Here is a 21,752-nt window from a genome sequence, read left to right as displayed (position 1 = left end):
GGGTTTGCTGCGCTTCAACAATGGCCGCCAATTTGCGGCGTAATCACGGTAGAAATGGTCATGCAACGCAATGTGAATTCGGCGCGCTAAGTAGCGCATTATGTGCACAGCACATCCGAATTCACATTGCTTTGCATGGCAGACGGTTTTACAAGCGTTTTCGCTGTCATAAAACAGCCACAAAAACGCTACAAGAACGCTGCATGGGCACATAGCGAGATCGCTAGCGAAATCGTTATTACGTCACGGTTTTGGGATCGCTGGAGTGTCGTTTTGTGATCCCTGGGGAGCTGTCAAACATGCAGAACTTCCCAACGATTTCGGCCGCCCCAGCGATCTAACTAACGACCACGGCGGTCGTTGGGACGCTTTCACACAGCAGCTATTTCAACGATCCACACCTTGATAGGGACTGTACTGTGTCACAAAGGCGTGCATAAAATTACGCAAAATCAGGACTCAGTCGAATGAACGGATATCAACAGCCCGGAGAATTCTGCTAGGATCTGCAATCCAGCACGAGGTCAGAAGCAAGGGATGGAATCGCTATTCTGTTGCCTTCTTTATGCACGGCGGAAAATGAGAACGCTGTAGTGACCACCAATCGGGGACGAGGGGCGCGGAAAAGTTCAATTTATGCACGCCTACGCGTCTCAGTTCTGAATCGCTAACAAGGTCGTTGATAAGGTGTCACATACAGCGATGCACACTGCCCAGCGGGAGCGCAACGACCCAGGAATGGTCCAGGAAGCTTTGTAACGATCAGCGATCTAACAGCAGGGGTCTGATCGTTGCTACCTGTCAGACATAACGAGATCGCTAGCAAGATCGCTATTGCGTCACAAAAACCGTGACGTATCAACGATCTCGCTAGCGATCTCGTTATGTGTGACGGGGCCTTTAGTCACTCTTCAAACCTGACCAACAATTATCTAATGTTTGTATATAATTACTTGCCCCATTATCATTAGCAAGGAGACTGTTCTTTTCAAGTTAACACTGCTTCTTCATTATTAGGGATTAGTTGCACAAACCACCACCATCCTCTACTTAAAGAGGCAGCTACTGTGCAAATCGTCATTCTCCACATTACCCGTTCTGATGTGCACAGATTTGGGATTTACCAACAGCCCTATGTCCAGGAGCCTGCCCGAAACGGCCTGATATGCATCTGGCGCAGCGCCAAACCATCTACCTCTGTTATATCCCTTGTCCTTTTACAGTGGTGTGAAAAAGTGCTTGCCCCCTTCCTGATTTCTTATTCTTTTGCATGTTTGTCAAATTTACACTTTATTATTAAGGGAAAAAGAAATCCAAACCTACTGGGTCCTGTGTGTAAAAGTGATTCACTCCTTCTTAAAATATAAATTAACTGTGGTTTATCACATCTTTGGGAAGCAGAGTTCAATTTCCCTAGCCACACTCAGGCCTGATTACTGCCACACCTGTTCTCAATCAAGAAATCACTTAAATATTACCTGCTTGACAAAGTTAAGTAGACCAAAAGATCCTGAACAGCTAAACATCATGCTGCAATCCAAAGAAATTCAGGAACAAATGAGAAACAAGGTAAATGAGATCTATCAGTCTGGAAAAGGTTATAAAGCCATTTCTAAAGCTTTGGGACTCAAGCGAACCACAGTGAGAGCCATTACAAATGGCAAAAACATGGAACAGTGGTGAACCTTCCCAGGAGTGGCCGGCCAACAAAAATTAACCCAAGAGCGCAGCAATGACTCATCCAAGAGGTCACAAAAGACCCCACAACATCCAAAGAACTGCAGGCTTCACTTGCCTCAGTTAAGGTCACTGTTCATGACTCCACCATAAGAAAGAAACTGGGCAAAAATGGCAGCATGGCAGAGTTCCAAGATGAAAACCATTGCTGAGCAAGAAGAACATAAAGGCTTATCTCAGTTTGGCCAGAAAACATCTTGATGATCGCCAAGACTTTTGGGAGAATACTTTTTAGACTGAAAAAGTTGAACTTTTTGGAAGGTGTATTTCCCATTACATCTTGCATAGAAGTAACCCGGCATTTCAGAAAAGGAACATCATACCCACAATAAAATATGGTGGTGGTAGTGTGATGGTCTGGGGCTGTTTTTCTGCTTCAGGACCTGGAGGACTTGCTGTGGTAAATGGAACCATGAATTCTGCGGTCTACCAAACAATCCTGAAAAAGAATATCCGGCCAACTGTTTGTTACCTCAAGTTGAAGCGCATTTGGGTTATGCAGCAGGACAGTGATCCAAAACACACCAGCTAGTGCACCTCTGAATGGCTTAAGAAAAACACAATTAAGACTTTGGAGTAGCCTAGTTAAAGTCCTGACCTTACTTCGATTGAGATGCTGTGGCATGACCTTAAAAAAGGCGGTTCATGCTCAGAAACCCTCCAATGTGGCAGAATTCCAACAATTTTGCAAAGATGAGTGGCCAAAATTCCTCCAGAGCGTTGTAAAAGACTCATTGCTAGTTATCACAAACGCTTGATTGCAGTTGTTGCTGCTAAGGGCGGCCCAACCAGTTATTAGGTTTAGGGGGCAATCATTTTTTCACATAGGGCCCTGTAGGTTTGGATTTCCTTTTCCCTTTATAATAAAGACCTTCAGTTAAAAACGGCATTTTGTGGTTACTTGTGTTCTTTTTGTCCAATATTTAAATGTGTTTTGTGATCTGAAATATTAAAGTGTGACAAACATAGAAAAGAATAAGAAATCAGGAAGGGGACAAACAGTTTTTCATACCACTGTAAATATTGTGGGACTTTGAGTGTGTGTGTAATTGGGGAGGGAAGGAGGCTCATCGTGACAAAAAGCTGGGCCACTGTGAGGTACATTATAGACAGCCAGGAGCACAACCCTCTGCCGTACACCACATGAGGTTACCGCACTAGCAGTCCAATAGACAATGAATGGAGAGGAGATCAGGCATATGCACCTCCGTTCCATTTGAGATGGACCTCTGCAAAGCCCTGTTGTTGAATTTGCTGGAAGTCCCAGCAGTTGGACCTTCAGCGATCAGAAAGCTAGGCCCTATCCTATAGATAGAGGGTAATTTTCAATTTGTGGGGATACTCCATTAAAGCTCTTTTACAAAGTCCAGTGATCGGTCACATGAGCGTTTACAAGATCTGTCATTCCCGTTCATTGGCCTGTGCAAATATGACAAACACACAAAACACATCTCGCTGTGTGAACAGGGCAAGTGCTGACGTAAAAATGCATATATGCTGTTAACAATGTAGGTACAGATAGTACTGCCTCCCTGTCTCATCATCTAGACAAAGATTGTATATGTACGTACGTATGTATGTATGTATATATATACACATACATAGATCAATAACTAAGAAGTCTCATAGTTATCTCCTATGATAATATCCAGATTGCAGGTTATTATTATTATTTATTATTATTATAGCGCCATTTATTCCATGGCGCTTTACATGTGAAAAAGGGGTATAATACAAGAACAATTACAATAATCTTGAACACAAGGCTAATCACAAGTTTCACAAACGTTGCAATGGGAAAGTCTACGCTGCCCAAACATTGCTCCAATCCCTGGATCCGTGCACTTTCCCGCACAGCTGCAGTTTACTCCCCTTTCTCTTGTGTCTTTGCTCTACATGTAAGAACAGGAATTCTGCCACCATCAAACACTTTCACAGGAAGAATTTTCACAAGAACAGCCACTCCTTGCTAAAATATACAGGTCTTTGCATTCCTTCAGAATTTCCTCCTAAGGTTTAATTTGTCTTCCCAGAGTAGAGCTTTTCCACATTCTTCATAGTAAAACTTTTCTCTCCCCATTTTATGGAATTTGTAAATCCAGAAACTTTTAGGCTGCATGTGTGGCGCCCCTGAGGGTTCGACCGCCACAGGGGTACTCCACCTCTTTGATGAGGTGTGGTATCTCCCCTTCGAGGTAAGGATGGTGCGGCTGACAGGACCCCACCTCTGCATCCAACACTACACCTCTCCCACCTGAAGGGGGCTTATATGCACCAGTGTGCTGCCCCAGTCGGGATAGAGGAGATGGGGGGAACCAAAAGATAGAGGGGAACCATGTAGTGGGTGAGGGTGGAGGACGCACATTTAGGTTACACTTAATAATTCATATTTAATAGCCAGCCATCTTAGGCTTATGGTCTTTTGATTGTGATCTTCATCACTGAACATGGCTTTCTGTGTGAACCTGCAGTTGATGGGGACACGGTCCTCGTACTCTGGCCTTGAGTCGAGGAGCGGGCAAGAGTTAACGATTGTCTCTACCCGGTCAAGGTCCCTACCCAAGAAGGCCTGGAGCAGGAGTCTAGCTCCACCGCAAAAGGATCCCAGGGGATGCAGACGGAGCGGTATACGCCACCTGTCCTCGCTATTCTGGCCTAGTCAGAGGGATTCCTGCTGCAAGAGGGGTACCGGCCTCCGATATCTATCTTTGTTACTCTATGTCTCAGTCGGAGAAGCCCGTAGGCTCAATGGATCCCACCGGGTAGCGGAGTGGAGTCGCCACCCGTACCCTTGTTCTGTGCATAGTCCAGAGGGAGACGCGGCCTTAGTACAAGTACTACACACGGACAGGAGAGGACCTAGTGGGAAAAGTCTAGGAACACTCTGGTGCGGGGCCCTGGTCAAAGCATCTGAATTACTCGGAGGTGGTCGACCCCCGGTCCTGGTGCCAGCAGCGCCCCGTGAGGAGCAGGGAGAAGCCTTGCAGCTGTGCATTCTACCGTGAGTAAAGCTTGGAAGACTACCCCTATGGCCTCCGGTTCCTTATTGCAACGTGGCACCGCACCACATCCTCCACTACAACTCCCATCCTCCTGTCCTCTCTGCCCTGAGGCCCTGCTCCGCCTGTGGGGAGTTGTTCCATCTTCTGCTGCCACTACATCCCGCCTCAGAGGACTGCCGCAGCGCTGGTGCCCATCACCAGACACCACAGGTTGCGTAGTCTAAACCACCACTTGATGAACACAAACTCTGAAAGCCCATTACACCTTTTTAATGTGACGGCCCTGGGCACGGAACGGGTCCAGGCCACGGCTACAACCTACCAAACATCTGACCCGGCTCCGAGTACCCCCATCTCTCAGGGTAGGGCTGTGAGCGTCACACACATGCCCACTATGTGTTTTTCAAGCGTTTTTGCCACGGAATTTCCGCAGCGAAAACGCTTAAAAAACGCTTGGTAATACGTGCCCCATGGTCCCCAATGATAATCCGCATGTGCTGTGCACATGCTGCGGAAATTTCCGCTGCGGATTATCATTGCGGAAAAATACGCAGCATGTCCATTAATTTTGTGGACCCGTAGCGTAATTGCCGCCATTGAATCGCATAATATTCGTATGAACACGTGCATTTGCGGATATTATGCGATTCAATGTGCGGATGGTATCCGGGTGTGGAGAAGAGGAGACTCTCCTCCAGACCTGGGTACCATAGAAACTGTAAAAAAAAAGAATTTTAAATAAAAAATATAGATTATACTTACCGTCTGATGGCCCCCGGTGTTTTCTCTGCTGCGTCCGGTCTGTTGCATGGGTCGCAGTGGTGTGAAAGGACCTGCCATGACGTCATGTAGTCATGTGACCGGTCACGCGACCGCTGAAGTCGGCGGTCGCGTGACCGGTCACATGACTAAATGACGTCATGGCAGGTCCTTTCACACCACCGCGACCCATGCAACAGACCGGACGCAGCGGAGAAAACACCGGGGGCCGTCAGCAGGTAAGTATAATCTTTACTTTTTATTTTTTACCTTTTTTTTTTTTTAACTATTAACTTGGTCATACTATATAAATCCATGCCAGTTGCAAGGATTTATATAGTGTGACCAAGTTGTCAAGCACTTTTCCTAGTGATGCTAAAATCGCTTGGAAAGCGCTTGTCAACCCGCATGCAGAAATGCAAGTGAAGAACGCTTGACAAACGCTTCTACCTGGCAGGACAACGCATGTAAAAACCGCATGCGTTTTTCCTGCATTCTGCATCGTGGGCGCATAGCCTCAGGCCACATTCACACGTTCAGTATTTGGACAGTATTTTACATCAGTATTTGTAAGAAAAACCAGGAGTGGAACAATCAGAGGAAAAGTATAATAGAAACACGTCACCACTTCTATACTTCTCACCTACTCCTGGTTTGGGCTTACAAATACTGATAGAAAATACTGACCAAATACTGAACGTGTGAACATGACCATAGGCTATGTTCCCATTAGGAGTTTCTTTGTGGGATTTTTTGTGCTGCATATCTCTGAAAAAAATGCAAGAAGCCTAGTTTACTTAATGGGTGAAAAAACTCAAAACATCAAAAACTCACAGTGGGAACGTAGCCTAATCAACATCTTTCTACATCGGACATGTATTTTCCTACTTTAGGGTATGTTCACACAGTGCATTTTGGTAGCAGTTTTTTTTTCCTCATGTAAAACACTGAGGGTTGCTAGGAAAACGCTGTGTACATTCCACTCGTTTTTTTATGCATTAAATTAAAATCGGTAAAATACAAAATGCAGAAAAAAAGCCAAAAGAATTGACATGATGCGGTTTAAAAAAAAAAAAACACAGCTCAAAAACCACAATAAAATGCACCATGTGAATGAGATTTTACAATTCTCATTTATTTTTTTCTAGTACTGTAACATGCTACTAAGGGAAAAACACTACGTGTGAACAAGCTCAAACTGCATACACGCATCTCCTTCCTTTTCACCCCCTTCTTAACTACACCCCCACTTAAGTAAACTCCAACTACCTTGCATTGGTTGACCATTTTCGCTCATGATGCACATTCCCATATTCACTATATATTGAAAAGGTAAATTTTTGAGGCAATATATCTAATACAGTGCAATGAAACATGACCAATGTGCACAGTGCCTTAACTAGATGATGGCAACGCTGCATTAACTCGTAAACATTGACAATGAGCAACTGGATTCAAATATGTAGTATGAGATACACGTAGCAACTTTCTTCCAGGAATAGTGCCACTCTTGTATTCAGGTTGCGTCTAGTATTGCAACTCTTGACCCCAGTGACAAATAATGTCTGCTGGACTTTGGGTAAGTTGTACCAATGGGCTCAATAGAGGATCCACTGGTTGGCCAGTCTGACACTTTGATATGCCAACACAAATCCACGGTCTATGTTCTGGTTTAGCACTAAAAGGAGGCCCCCTCTGAAATAGTCGATGGACCCCAGTGATACATAATAAAGGGGTTTTCCCATGAAAAACATTCAAGTTATAATCAATCAGCTACAATGACACCGCCAAGAATTGTGTCTAAATATAGGGACTCGGAGTGATATATAGTCACTGCAGGCCAATATAAAGAGGCTAAAAGCCACATTGTTCACCTCACCTTTCTTGAGATGTTTACCTAAGGTATGGCTCGCTTTCCGTAAGTGTTTCAACGACAAATCTATAATGTAGCCGCAACGAACTACTCCCTCTACCAACGTAAAAGACAACCCTAAGAGTGAATCGCAATAGCTAGCGATACAGTATCTCATTCAGGCACACCTCAGCCCAAGGTACGGAAACCACCTACACGGGACTGATTAGCATGGACTGACGAGCTGGTGTCAATAATTCTACACAGTTCACCAAGTGACTAGACTCCAAAATGACTGTCAATGGTTACAATTTCTTGAGGAAGGAAGAGCAAGAAGCCTAGATGTGTTACCAACTTTGAAAACAAAAAAAAATTGTGATACTCAGTCAGGAGAGGTCTATGCTATATGTGTCTATTTGTGGTCACTCACACTGGGCTCAAGAGCAGGAGGCCTAAAATTCCCCTATAAATTGAGCGGTCATGAACCAAAATGACAATAAATTGAGCAAAGGATGCATTTGCTCACTCTATTCACACAGGGGACTTTAGGCCCCGCGTTCTTGTGATCAGAGGGGTCTCTGCAATAGGACCCCCTGCAGTCATACACTTATCATACAAACTGTGAATAGATGCAACCCATTCAACCAAATTTTGGCAAAGGTAATGGAGAACCATTTGTACAATGGAGGTCGAAAATATTGTTGGATTTTGAAGCAAATAATGAAGAGGTGTCCTACAATTTCCCATATGTATCTCCTCACTCAAGACACCTTGGAGTTTCCTTGCTTCACCTTGGTATTGCCTACGAGTATTTACCTACAGGTGTCAACATTGGACGTACGAGAAGGAATGCGAGCTGCAGCTCAGCGTCTGCGCCTTTGTGCCGCATCACCCACAACTCCACCTTACAAAGGAAACAGTATCACCTGTGAAATATACGTCTGATGTACGTACATTACTGATGTTCCCCCGGGGCTTTTACTCAAACACCTGTAGCTGCTGCTTTATTGTAAATGGTTACAAAGAAAAACTCAATAACAGCTTCAAGTTACAGAGCGGAGCCATCGTCCACATGGGTCATGGGATAAGCTAGATGTGCGCCGCACTGGGAAAGCGATCAGAGTCAGGTATCAGGCACTTTATGCGTCAAAACTCAGTCTGGTAACAAATTTCTAGCAAATTGTTAGAATGAGTTGTAAATTTTATATAAGAATGGGTGTGATTCTCCGACCGTGTAGTAATATCTAATAAAAATCTGATTAATTAGAACCTGCCTACTTTCTCATCTTGTCTGTTTTAGTAAATATCCTTATTCCTCAAAAAAATAGAAGTTCTTGAGTAAAGGCCTCATACACATTAGATAGTTATCAGTCAAGCGATCATTCAGCTGACAGCCATCTATCTTGTCACTCCCAGACCTAGGAACGTTTGCTCCTGTGTCTTCTATAAAAAGCTGTTTCCAGACTCCTCTCTCTGTCTTCGTCCCTACAGACTCCTCTCTCTGTCTTCGTCCCTACAGACTCCTCTCTCTGTCTTCGTCCCTACAGACTCCTCTCTCTGTCTTCGTCCCTACAGACTCCTCTCTCTGTCTTCGTCCCTACAGACTCCTCTCTCTGTCTTCGTCCCTACAGACTCCTCTCTCTGTCTTCGTCCCTACAGACTCCTCTCTCTGTCTTCGTCCCTACAGACTCCTCTCTCTGTCTTCGTCCCTACAGACTCCTCTTTACCTTCTGTAAGCATTTTATCTCCTCGGAGAATAAAAACATCGCTACTGTAATTCAGCAGACTGGATCCTTCTCTTCCCGATATCATCTTTCTGGGGAGAGTTGGGAGGCTGCCATGAATGTTAGACTGTCATTGGCCGAGCCAATTGACTTCAGCAGGTTTGGGCAACTCTAGTTTAATGCATATGGGACCAACCAAAAAGTAACCATCTCTAGATGACAGTTTCAAAATACTTGCCCTTTGCCAGTACAGAGCAGTTTACTACATGGTGGGCGACATACATTGATGCGGCTCAGGAAGGTACTGCTGCTCATTATGGGGATCTGGGGAATAGGTCATTTGCATTATATTCCTATTTTCTTTTTTGTCTCATAGGGGTTCTACACTGAGAGGTGAGTGGGCCGGTGTTGTCACATCTACTGATATCTCTGGCTCGCGTGCACGAGTGGCAGGTGTCTCTCTCCTGTCCCATTCTTTAGAATAACAGGTGCCTGATACCTGCTGCTCTCACACAAAAGCCGGCAGATCTCTATAGATGTGATATCACCGACCCCGCTCATCTCGTGATGCGAAAATACGTGGAGCCCAATTGCCCTTTAAAGTGATGTAGCATTTTAGCTTGGCACCATATAAAAAGGCAAAAGGAACTTTGCAACTTCCAAGGTTCCATCACTTCTCATCTCTGCCTGCACTAGTAATCAGATATTCCTAAATACATACGGGGCAGCGTGGTGGCTCAGTGGTTATCACTGCAGCCTTGCAGTGATGGGGTCCTGGGTTCAAATCCCTCCATGGATAACATCTGCAGGGAGTTTGTATGTTCTCCCCGTGTGTGCGTGGGTTTCCTCCGGGTTCTCCGGTTTCCTCCCACACTCCAAAGACATACTGATAGGGAATGTAGATTGTGAGCCCCAATGGGGACAGTGCTCAATGTCTGTAAAGCGCTGTGGAATTAATGGCGCCGTATAAATGAGCAAAATAAATAAATAAAAAGTTGTAGCCTCATCTCCCACCGACAGACGTCTTAAAATGACCCCTGTGGCTGCCATGAGATTTTAGCATTTCAGAATGAAAACCCATCAATTTTTAAGACCTGGTTTATTATTTTTTTTATTTTAGAGCGTTTATTTAGTATCTGCAGACTGAGTGTCATAGATATACTAGTGATTGTAGGATGCCGTGTCCTTACCCTGACTTTGCTGATAGGGTGTCTAAAACATTTGTTGCTTCCAGTTTCGCTCAGAGTGACGGCGTAAAATTGCCCTTTGTTCAAGTACGTCATTGGTCCTTCTCCTTGCTTCTGACGGAGAGACTTTGTAGCTTCGAGAGTATACTGAAATGTGCTATAGTGTGGGAAAACATGGGAGAGTATTACTATTACTACAGGTGATAGCCACAGTATCTCATCTAGATCTATACATACAACCAGCTTTATGAGCCGTGTATTCTCCGGGACATTTAATGACATAGTAAAAAAAAAAAAAACCTTCACGACATACCTCGCAGTTTGATCATACATGAAGTCATCCGCTACTGATGAAGTCCGATATTTCTGGCAAAGAGGAAAAGAGAACAAGTATTAGATAGGAAGTATAATCAATGAGGCTACCATTGATAACCTTGGATGATGGCATTGTCCAGGCTTAGAGAAAAGGCTTTATTTTCCAAAAACAGAAGTCTACACCTATGTCTGATATTACAGTTCATCAACATAATTAGAATGATCGAGGCTGAGTAGCAATACCAGACACCATCCAAGGACAAAAGTGGCGCTCATTCTGGAAAACAAGCATAGTCTGTCACCAGGCAATGACTGTTCAAACCAAGCACAGACTCTCGGTGCACTCTTGAAATGACCGAGCAGTTCAGTGCACCTTCCCACATAGTTGTTTTCCGTATATATCAGCCTCCCCCCTTATTCACTGAGCATTTGTGCTTGGTTTGAACATTTTGGGCTCGTAAATGGAAGATAGAGAGAAAACAAGTAGGTGGGAAGGAGCACTTAAATGTTTGGCCACACCAAGTGTGCGCTGAGCACCTGTGCTTGGTTTGAACAGTCATTTTGTGCAGAGTCCCTTTAAATAAGGTTTTTGTGTTAAGTGTATGTAAATACTGGGGCATTTGTAGATGCACACCTCCAGTTTACAGGAAATGCACATGTACATTAGTAGCAATAAACAGACTCTGCCCTTATATTTTGCATTGAAGCACCTAATGAGCGTGTGCAAAGTTCATTGTGAAGGAAGGGGGAGCAGGGTCAGCTGTGACATCGCCTATTGTGTTCTTGGAGGTGTATAGAGGTGTTATCAGTCACTGTAATCCTGCCTCTAATGATAAGGAGCCTGCTATATATAATATAAATATACAAAATAAAAGTAGTACTAAAACCTGATTTAAACAAAAGGTCTTTTTCTGATTATAGCTTCCCTTTAAGGGTTCCTGTCAATTAGTCTTTTGCTGTGTACTTAACACAGCGCAGTATTTTTCGTAAAGCAGCAAGTAGCAGAGACTTGTATTAAAGAGGTAAAAGGGACCAAGCTTCAAGTGTGATGGGGTGAAATCAGTAGCCAGGACGTCCTGCCTCTAGTTAGGTACCTATTAGTCACAGTTGAGCCTATGGAGTCGCTTCTCTTCAGATCTCTGCTTAGCATGCCGAGCACATAGTACACTCTAGTATTTTTTCAGCCTGTTTTAAAGAATATAGCAAAGCACCAGCCAATTCTCATTGTTTGCACCAGGCCCAAAAAAAAATCTTAAAAAAAAAACACACAATTGTGTTTCCTAAAATGTAAAAATCAGTACATTTTACCATAGACAGATAAATATATTTTTGCTTTGCCTTTGTAACCAGGCAGTTATTAACTTATGAGTTCTCTTTGATTTTGTATGCTTGATTTTCATCTGGTTATATAGGAGTTGTAGAAGTTTCTGGCATCTTGTACTAATTGTGCTTTAACTAAAAGGGGTTCTTTCATCTGTCCAACCCTTTCAGTAAAAAAAAAAAAAGTACCCATAAGCGATCAACTGATCGCCACTGATCCAGAAATCTCAGCTAATCAGCTTTTTTAACACAGTGGCCACTACTGGAGTAATGTGGTATTACATGGTGCTCATGTCATATGAATCGTGCATAGCGAGAGGCAATCTTTGCAGGCATTTTCTGCTCTGGCTTATAAGAGGGTAGCACAGGACACTTCTATGACATTTATATATCCCAGTAGGGAAAATGGACAAATTAACACATTCATGGATATTTTAAAAAGGATCCTTGATGTAGACATATCTGATCGCTCATTAATTATGGATGTAGAAATTCTGGGTATGTGCAGAGATCATAATAATGAGCATCTCAGACAATGGGAAAAGTTTGGTATAAGACAATCATGGAATAGAGACGGCGCCCCACTAATGATTGCCCAGATTTCATCAGTATGATGCTGATATATTGGGGATACATGTGTAATACATTTTATAGTTGTGTTTAGCTAGATTCTTACATCAGCTACTGTTTCTTTAAAGCTTTCATTGTACGTGCTGTCCGGGGTACTGCGCTGATCATCCTTGAGGTAGTCTGTATGTTGGCTGATGTGCGCTCCATAATGGGTCTGCTCAAAAATAACCCCTCTTGGTTCCTCACTGTCCGTCCTGTAAGTCACTGAAGGGGACATGAACACTGGGGTAAATTCCTCTGCTTTTACCACAGCGACCGAAGAAGTAGGAGCAGAAGTGGGGCTTCCGGATAAGCTGCTGTTATACTGTTCCCTCTTGGAGGATTCTACAGGTTCGGGGTTGAGGGAAAGGTTCACTGGATTGGTTTTCAGAACTTGCACCCGATTCTCTCCAGCACTCAGGTTACCCTGAGACTCGCTGGTTGGGACACCATTCCTATAAGGAAACAAGATAATAATCAACAAATTCTGTTGAACGAAAGCATTGATGTGCCATCTTTTAGAATGTCTCATATCAATAAGATCATATCTATACATCTGTCCCTATCTACCTCCTTACACAGTAGGATGCAGCTCGGAGAAGAGGAAAATTGCGACGGTGGTGTCCGGGGGCTGCCAAAGATTTATTTTAAAAAGCTTTAAAACAATGCGTTTCGGAGTTGGATCAACTCCTTCTTCAGGTAGCACATAATACAGAGTGATTACCCATTGTATAGGGATATGGTTTGGCATTTGTAACCAATTAAACCAATAAACTACACCCTACCCATCTCTTTCTCTCTTTTTTTCTTTACTCATGATTTTAGGAACATCCCTTTAAATTCCCCCTTTTTAAGCACACCTGCTCTGATTAACATTGCGGCCTCTCCATATTCTACCTTTACATACATAACATCCATAATATCACCTTCCTTATCTACTAGAGGCAGAAACGCCTGGAGGTGTTTTATGAGTTTCCTTATCCTTAGCAGAGCAGAATAGGAAGATAGAGAAGGCAACGTTCATGTCAACATTAAAGTGGGATAATCAATGGATTTTAATGCCATACTCCAGTAACGTCATAGGCAGAGCAATATTTTAAAAGGTTTTGCTATATAAATTTAGAATTTGCTACAAATCTAATTTGTATGGGGACCGGCTATATATCTCCACATCTGCCTTCAGGGAAAATCTATGATATGTGAATATTTGCTTTGCATTTTGTGAAAAAGTTTGTCCAAATATAATTTTGCTTCTTCTGCTCCAAATTCTGTGTTCACTAATGTATGCTTAATCGGCTCCAAATCTTGTTTTTCCGATACAGAGCTCCAGATCCTCGACATAGAGAGAATTAAAAGCTACAATTCTTGCTGTCCACAGCCACCACTAGAGGGAGCTAATGCGTTTTCTGTATACAGTTATATAGTAGTAGTTGGCTCCCTCTAGTGGTGGCTGCAAGCAGCCATAATGTCATCTTTTATCTTTCTCTCTATAGTGGATTTGGAGCTCTGTACCAGAAAAATACAAAGTATGGACTGCTAAAAAATATATTAAAAAATAATCAGTCCACAATAAAGAGCTAAACATGGAGTGATGATAAACGGTGGCGATTCCCTGTAGTGACCAGGATTCATTTTTCAAATCAGACAAATGTCACTTTATCTGGTAATAACTGTATAATGCTTTTACATATTCCAGTGATCCTAAGTCTGTTTTTTTCATGACATATTGTACTTTATGTTAGTGGTAAGTTTAGGTCGATATGCTTTGCTTTTATTTATGTAAATATCTTAAGTTTTATGAAAATTGTGAAAAAAAAATTAGCAATTTTTAAACTTTGAATGTTTGTACACTTAAACCAGATAGTTATACCACACAAAATGCAATAAATAAAGTAGACATATGGTAAATGTTATGTCAGCATTATTTTTCCATAATTCCTTTATTTTGTTAGGGTGTTAGAAGGGTTAATTTTAGCAGCAATTTTTCATTTTGTTTTAAAGGAAAAGACTTATTTTTAGGGACCTAGTCAGTTTTGAATTGACTGTGAGTGGCACAGAAAAAAACAAAAGTGATAATATTTTAAAAACGGCACCTCTCAAAAGTTTTCAAAACTGCTGTCAGAAAGTTTGTTAACTCTTTAGATGCTTCATAGGAATTAACGCAAAGTGGAATAAACTGATTTTTTTCTATAAAACTTTTAACAACATCCTAACAGGCCACCATAGCTGGCAGACCCCGAGGCCATTACTGGCGATTGTGGGGTGCCGATGGGGTTAAAGAAGAAGGCGCCCCCTCTCTCTATTAACCATTTAGATGCTGCTGTTGCTATCAGCGTTAGGAGGGTGTCAGCTATATTATACAGGTGACACCCGCTGCATATTTGCCCATCGGGAGGTGTTACTCTGTTATTCCCCAGGGCAGTAAAATCTGGGTATTGGCTGTCATTAAGGGGTTAAGCTCTTATTAACAGAAATATTTTGCAAAATCCTTATCAAACATATACAGCGGGGGAAATAAGTATTTGATACACTGCCGATTTTGCAAGTTTTCCCACCAACAAAGAATGGAGAGGTCTGTAATTTTTATCGTAGGTACACTTCACCTGTGAGAGACAGGATCTAGAAAACAATCCAGGAAATCACATTGTATGATTTTTACATAAGTTATTTGCATTGCATTGCATGAAATAAGTATTTGATACAATAGAAAAACAGAACTTAATATTTGGTACAGAAACCTTTGTTTGCAATTACAGAGGTCAGAGGTTTCCTGTAGTTCTTAACCAAGTTTGCACACACTGTGGCAGGGATTTTTGCCCACTCCTCCATACAGATCTTCTCCAGATCTTTCAGGTTTCGGGGCTGTCGCTGGGCAACATTGAGTTTCAGCTCCCACCATAGATTTTCTATTGGGTTCAGGTCTGGAGACTGGTTAGGCCACTCCAGGAACTTGAAATGCTTCTTACAGACTCACTATTTAGTTGCCCTGGCAGTATGTTATGGGTCATTGTCATGTTGGAAGACCCAGCCATGACCCATCTTCAATGCTCTTACTGAGGGAAGGAGGTTGTTGGCCAAAATCTTGCGATATATGACCCCATCCATCCTCCCATCAATACGGTGCCGTCGTCCTGTCCCCTTTGCAGAAAAGCACGTCCAAGTATGATTTTTTTTCCCCCACCATGATTCATGGGTTGGAATGGTGTTCTTGGGGTTGTATTCATCCTTTTTCCTCAAAACATGGCGAGTGGTGTTGATACCAAAAAGTTCTATTTTGGTCTCATCTGACTACATGACCTTCTCCCATGCCGCCTCTGGATCATCTAGATGATCATTGGTGAACTTCAAACGGGCCTGGATATATGCTGGCATGAGTAGGGGGACCTTGCAGGCCCTGCAGGATTTTAATCAATGACGGTGTAGTGTATTACTAAATGTAATGTTTGAAACTGTGGTCGCAGCTCTCATCAGGTCATTGACCAGGACCTCCTGTGTAGTTCTGGGCTGATTCCTGACCTTTCTCAGAATCATCTTTACCCGCGAGGCAAGATCTTGCATGGAGCACCAGACCGAGGAAGATTGACAGTCATCTTGTGTTTCTTCCATTTTCTAATAATTTTGCCAACAGTTGTTGCCTTCTCACCAAGTTGCTTGCCTATTGTCCTGTAGCCCATCCCAGCCTTGTGCAAGTCTACAATTTTGTCCCTGATGTCCTTAGACAGCTCTTTGGTCCTGGCCATGGTGGAGAGGTTGGAGTGTAATTCATTGAGTGTGTGGACAGGTGTCTTTTATACAGGTAATGAGTTCAGAGAAGGAGGGCTTCTTAAAGAAAAATTAACAGGTCTGTGAGAGACAGAACTCTTGCTGGTTGATAGGCGATCAAATACTTATTTCATGCAATAAGATGCAATTTAATTTTTTAAAATCATACAATGTGATTTTCTGGATTTTCTTTTTAGATTCTGTCTCTCACAGGTGAAGTGTACCTACGATAAAAAGTACACAACTCTCCATTCTTTGTAGGTGGGAAAACTTGCAAAATCAGCAGTGTATCAAATACTTATTTTCCCCACTGTAAGCCAGGGAACAGTCCATCAAATAAATACAAACAAACACGTTTTACCTTTTTTCCTGGTCATCATGGACATCGTTCATTTTATTTAAGGGCAGCAACCTTTTCTCCCTTGGTACCTAAGAATAAAAAGTCAGATTTTAAATAACTCTCTCTACTCCCTCTCTTTGCAGTGTCAGAAAATTGGGATTTTACGAGAAATAAAAGGAAACTTTAAATAGGGTTGAAGAATTGCTTTCAGTCAGAAATTGTCAGAAGAACTGATAGGCACCAAATGTATTACTTTATTGTGTTTTGCACTTCATAAAGCTTTTTTCTGTCTTTGAGGAAATGTGAAACGCGTCAAATATATTAATGGCATGTGCAAATTTTATGGCGTAAGATATTGTTGTTTTCTTATGGCTGAGAAATGATACATCTTAGATTTATGAAGAGTTGGATGTATCATTCCTGGAATACTTTTGTCTTTTTTGTGCATAAAAGTATTTATATTGATGAGTTGTTCCAAATGTATCACACTACTCTTTGATAATTTTGGCAGAATTTGTGCTATTTTCAGACGTATGAAATAATAATATATTTTCTGACATTATTAATAAATATTCCCAGTTTCATTACTTTTACAGCAGTAAAGATGTGACTGCTGCCTCCAGTCACTAGCAGCAGTGATAATACCAGTTTGAATGTTCGTGATGGCCACAATCAGTGATTGGCTGCAGTGGTCATCTCTTTGTATGGTTGCTACATATGAGGGGCGCGCTGGAAAGCTTGAAGATGGAGATGAATCTGGGTGCATTTGGTATTTTAGCTTATTTACTGCCAGCAATTTTCCTTTCTCATACTGGACAATCCATTTAAACAAAGTAAAGTTAAAGAGAACCAGTCACTTATCAAAACACATAATTTTTGACCTGATGTAATTGCCGTTGTTCTCCTGAATCCGGCGTTGTTTCTCTTTTGTTCCTGAGCCTCTCCGTTCCTGAGATATGGCCCTATATTTTATACATATAGTCTAGTACTGCTTAGTCAAGGAGGAGTGGTCCACAACTTTTCTTTGTTGACCACACCCACACTCATGGGTACCATGCCCATTTGGCTAAGAAGCCTAGATTTATATACATTGAAGAAAGGCCCATATGTCAGGAATGGAGAGGCGCATGAACACAATAAAAACAACGCCGAATTCAGAAGAACAGCGGAATTTACACCAGGTAAAAAAATTACATATTAGTGATAACTGATAGGTCCTCTTTAATACATGCTGCATTCTTTATAGATGTAGACAAAACTTGAAGATCAATAATGAGGCTATCATCTCTCCAGAAGAGATGATAACTACTTAAGGTCTGTCAGGAATTCTGCTGCCTTCTACAGCTTGACCACTAGTGGCCGCTATTGTTCACTTTAATAATTGTTCTGCAGTTTCACTCCTTACCACTGGAGGCTGCTGCTGTGTTCTACAATTGCCCCTTTCGAAGATGGCAGATTCTGAATCTATGGAATCCCTCTTGTTTCCAGTTTGGGCCTACGTAAAGCTGGATGGGTCTCTCACTCATTGCTTGAGTATTGTGACTAGCTGTTAGCTTAGCTTCAGTCTCCAGCTCCTGAACATTCTTACCCAGTCTGTTCTAATTTATCTACGGATTCTTTTCTACAACTCCTTGCTATCTCCAAAAACTTCTGCTACCGCTTGCTGTTGCTGCTCGCGCTCCTTCGGCTACTGGTTTCCAGCAGTACTACGCCAGTATCGTAACAAGGTCTGAACGTTTTGAACCCAACAGATTCCGAGAATTTGGCTCAATAGTGTGGAGTCTGAGTAGAGCCACAGTCTGGCATGTGCACCAAAGCTCCATTTTTTTTTATAGGTGCACCTACCTAGTAAATATTACTTATCCAATAGCTGGCTTTTACTGGAATGCCCCTTTAAATAGTATTACAACAACTATACCTTGTAGTAGTCATATAAAAGCCCAAGTGCCGCAGCGCTGTCCTCGTCTCCATTTATACTCATCATTGCCTTTGTTGCGGCTGTCAAGGGATTTTCCAAGTAAGTCTTCCAGGCCTCATCCTCACTGGTGTAAGCCCGACGGGAATTGAAACCTGCTTCATTGGGAACTAAGACCACAAGCCTTTTACTGTATGAAGGAAGAAAATAATAGATCAATACTTCAACCTTAGGTAACTAATTAACACATTAGTCTATCAGAACGGAGCATAAGTATAGGATAATAGGTCCATAGATAGGACAGGATACCATAAATCATTGATATATCACAATACACGGCCAATGGTTGTGGGTGGTATTGTACCTTTCCTCCGTGCATTTCAATGAAAGTGACCTGCAATTCCATACACAACCTAGTGTGGCGTTATTTACGTTTTTCTAATACTGATCATTCACTGTCTCTGTATTTTATGAGTAAGACATTTTGCTATATGTTTTGCTCTGCCGAAAAGGAATAAAATAAAATGCATGCTTTTGTCACATCATCTTTGACGCTGTTGTTGCTGACGCATTCACCCATCTTAAAGGAATCCAGTTGTATACAGAGGAACAGCTTTGTATATGAAAGTTGACGTTAGAAGATACCCAACTTGGGGGGAGCGAACAATTAGCAAAGTACGCTTTTAATATAAACATTATTTTTAAATGGAAATGGAAATTCCCCCTGAAGATTTGAGATTTTTTAGATTCCTTCTTTATGGATAAAGAAAGAAAGTTAAGGTCCTGAAGAAGATATAACAGCTCCCCAAGAAAATAACCACTAAGAAGTTTCTATGCCCATATTCATTATGCAGTAATGCAGATGTCCTCATTCATGTAATGTGAATGGGGGTTCTTGGCTTCCCCCAATTGGCAAATGTCAGGGGAAAGAAAGGTAGGGCATGCGGAACTTCAGGGGCGTAACTATAATAGGTGCAGGGGTTGCAATCGCACCCATGCCTTAGAGCCTAGGGGCCCAAAAGGCCTCTTTGGCCTATAAAGACCATTACTATTAAAGACTTGCAAGAATTAGGCGCCCCGTTGGAGCATTTTCATTGGGGCCAACAAGACTGAAGTTATGCCACTGCTGAACTTCATTTTTGTTTTCACGATAGATAATTCCCCTTTCAAGAAGACCATTCACCATTTTATTTTTATTTCAAACTGAGTCACTCCTCCAATTGCCGCTGCTCCACTAATTTTGGAAGAGTTTTTCTTTTTCTTCTGTTCCCTTCCGTTTCAAAGTTATGCCCCTACCACAATAACAAGTCTTTTCCTTCAAGCAACTGGGCGTATACCACTGAACTTCTCATTTGCTTTCTCTCCTCTGGTGATGGCCAATCAAAACATGGCCACACCTACAGAGAAATTCTGTGGTAGACTCCCAGTTGGCTGAAGAGAAAAAACTTTCACATTTATTATTTTAGAATAGAGGGGCGCAATAGAAAAATAAAATGTGTTCCAGAATCAGCGAAGCGACAGCAATTGGAGGAGGAGGCACTCAGGTTGCATTTAAAAAATCTAGTGGAAAAGGGGTGGACATATCATTGGTGCAATAAGTGCAGCCGCACAGGGGCCCAAGAGGTAAGTGGCCACATTTCCATCTCAAAAGTAAAAGAATTGTGCAATATGATGAGATATTGGACTGCAAAGGGCCCATACACTGTTCTTGTCGGTGTCCGCCAATGTAGTGGAAAGTCCTCTTAAAGGGGGTGTTGGAAGAATTAGGTGTCAGACGTAGAAGTAGACTTTCTGCTGTAGAACGTGAATGGACAACTTCCCACTTTGTTAGAGTGGGTGACCTTTAACAAACTATCAGGTCAGTGTGTCCTAACAGGCTAAATAAAAGGAGCTGTCTATATATATATCCCCTTTAATGCAGCAGAAAATATCTGTTATATGACATTTCCAAGAAGAAAAACTCAGAATCTAGTAAAGTCATAAAATTTTTATAGACAGACCTTATTATACTGTATCCTCCACTTCCCAGTATGTCATAATGATTCATAGAGTTATAATCTTGTGAGCAGAGAGATTGTGGGCCAAGTGCACCAACCGTGCTCAGAGAAACGAGAAGAGAGCGGCTTAATGATGGGGAGGCTCACTGCTGATTTAATAGAATTCAGAATTAAAACCATAAATCTTTCATGTTGGCCCAAGGGTCTATTTCTGCGGTGGAATGATGGGAGATGTCACAGTATAAATAAAGTTACTACCAGCACAATACAGAAGAGGAACACCGGATTTGTGACCGTACCTCACATTAGCTGCCACCTCTACTGGTAAAATCATTGGCCATTATATTGCCACTTGGGAATTCTGTACTGATAAATGAGGTGTGAAAGGGATAAGAATGTGGAAGAGGAAAAAATCAGAAGGGGAAGCAAGGAGGTCATGTCGTGATGATGATGTAACATCCTATAAATGCAGGAATGGTCAATACTCAGGATGGAAGGCCACAAAGAGTCAGCGGCAATGGTGGTGGCTTGGTGGGTCTCACTAAGTACTCCAGACACGCTCTAGAGCGCACTATCAGTTCTGGCTCCTTGAACATAGATTCCCCACAAATTCCCCTTCCATACAACATTGGGGTAAAGCTTCTCAATTTAGTTTCTGTGGAGCTTTTTATAATATCCACCTATTCAATGGCAGCTTTGGCCTCCAGCTTTACCAACACACACAATAGTCTCAACTTGATCTCTATAATAATATTACCACCTTCAGCTCATGTGGGTTTCTGCCCCCCAAAATTGCGAATAAATGGTGAATAAAGTTTAGCCTAGCCATACGAGATAAATGCACCCTTGTATTCCTATGTGGCTTTTGACCGAAAGCTGGCGATACACAATAGGTAGTTGTCAGATGAACCTTACTTTGCCCTCTTGTTAAGCTGACTCCCTCATATACAGGAACACTAAGTTTGGCCAAGCGTTCCTATGTTTTCTACGAGAAAGGCCACTTCCAGACTCCTTTAACAGTGGCCTGTCTCTGTGCCAAACAAAAGGAATATCCATTGAAACCCAAGAGGCAATTGCTTTCCAAGATCCAAGCTGATATTTCTTTCCCTCATCACCACCTGTCGGCGAAGAGTCAGGAAGCCACCATATACATGAGATGGATGGCCGATTAGGCCAACTTTTATCTACTGTGTATGAGAGCGTTACTTAAGCAATTTTTTCCCTAATTCGGCT

General features: G+C 42.2%; 1 protein-coding gene across 1 annotated transcript in view; it reads right to left on the bottom strand.

Annotated features, from left to right (window-relative positions):
• Positions 1-21,752, bottom strand: part of GRHL2 (grainyhead like transcription factor 2) — a 95,749-nt gene that overhangs the window by 44,076 nt on the left and 29,921 nt on the right. The window contains exons 2-6 of the mRNA XM_073679679.1: positions 18,526-18,712; positions 16,629-16,696; positions 12,573-12,960; positions 10,575-10,627; positions 10,265-10,418 (exon numbers count right to left, since the gene is read on the bottom strand). Of these exons, the coding sequence (XP_073535780.1) occupies positions 10,265-10,418; positions 10,575-10,627; positions 12,573-12,960; positions 16,629-16,696; positions 18,526-18,712 (850 nt within the window). The remainder of the gene's footprint in view (positions 1-10,264; positions 10,419-10,574; positions 10,628-12,572; positions 12,961-16,628; positions 16,697-18,525; positions 18,713-21,752) is intronic.

This window comes from Phyllobates terribilis, unplaced genomic scaffold (genome assembly GCF_046119375.1).
Source record: "Phyllobates terribilis strain yellow unplaced genomic scaffold, ASM4611937v1 Scaffold_4__5_contigs__length_816908805, whole genome shotgun sequence".
Lineage (NCBI taxonomy): Eukaryota > Metazoa > Chordata > Amphibia > Anura > Dendrobatidae > Phyllobates > Phyllobates terribilis.
Note: the sequence above shows the minus strand (reverse complement) of the source record. Positions and strands in the feature narration are given on the sequence as shown.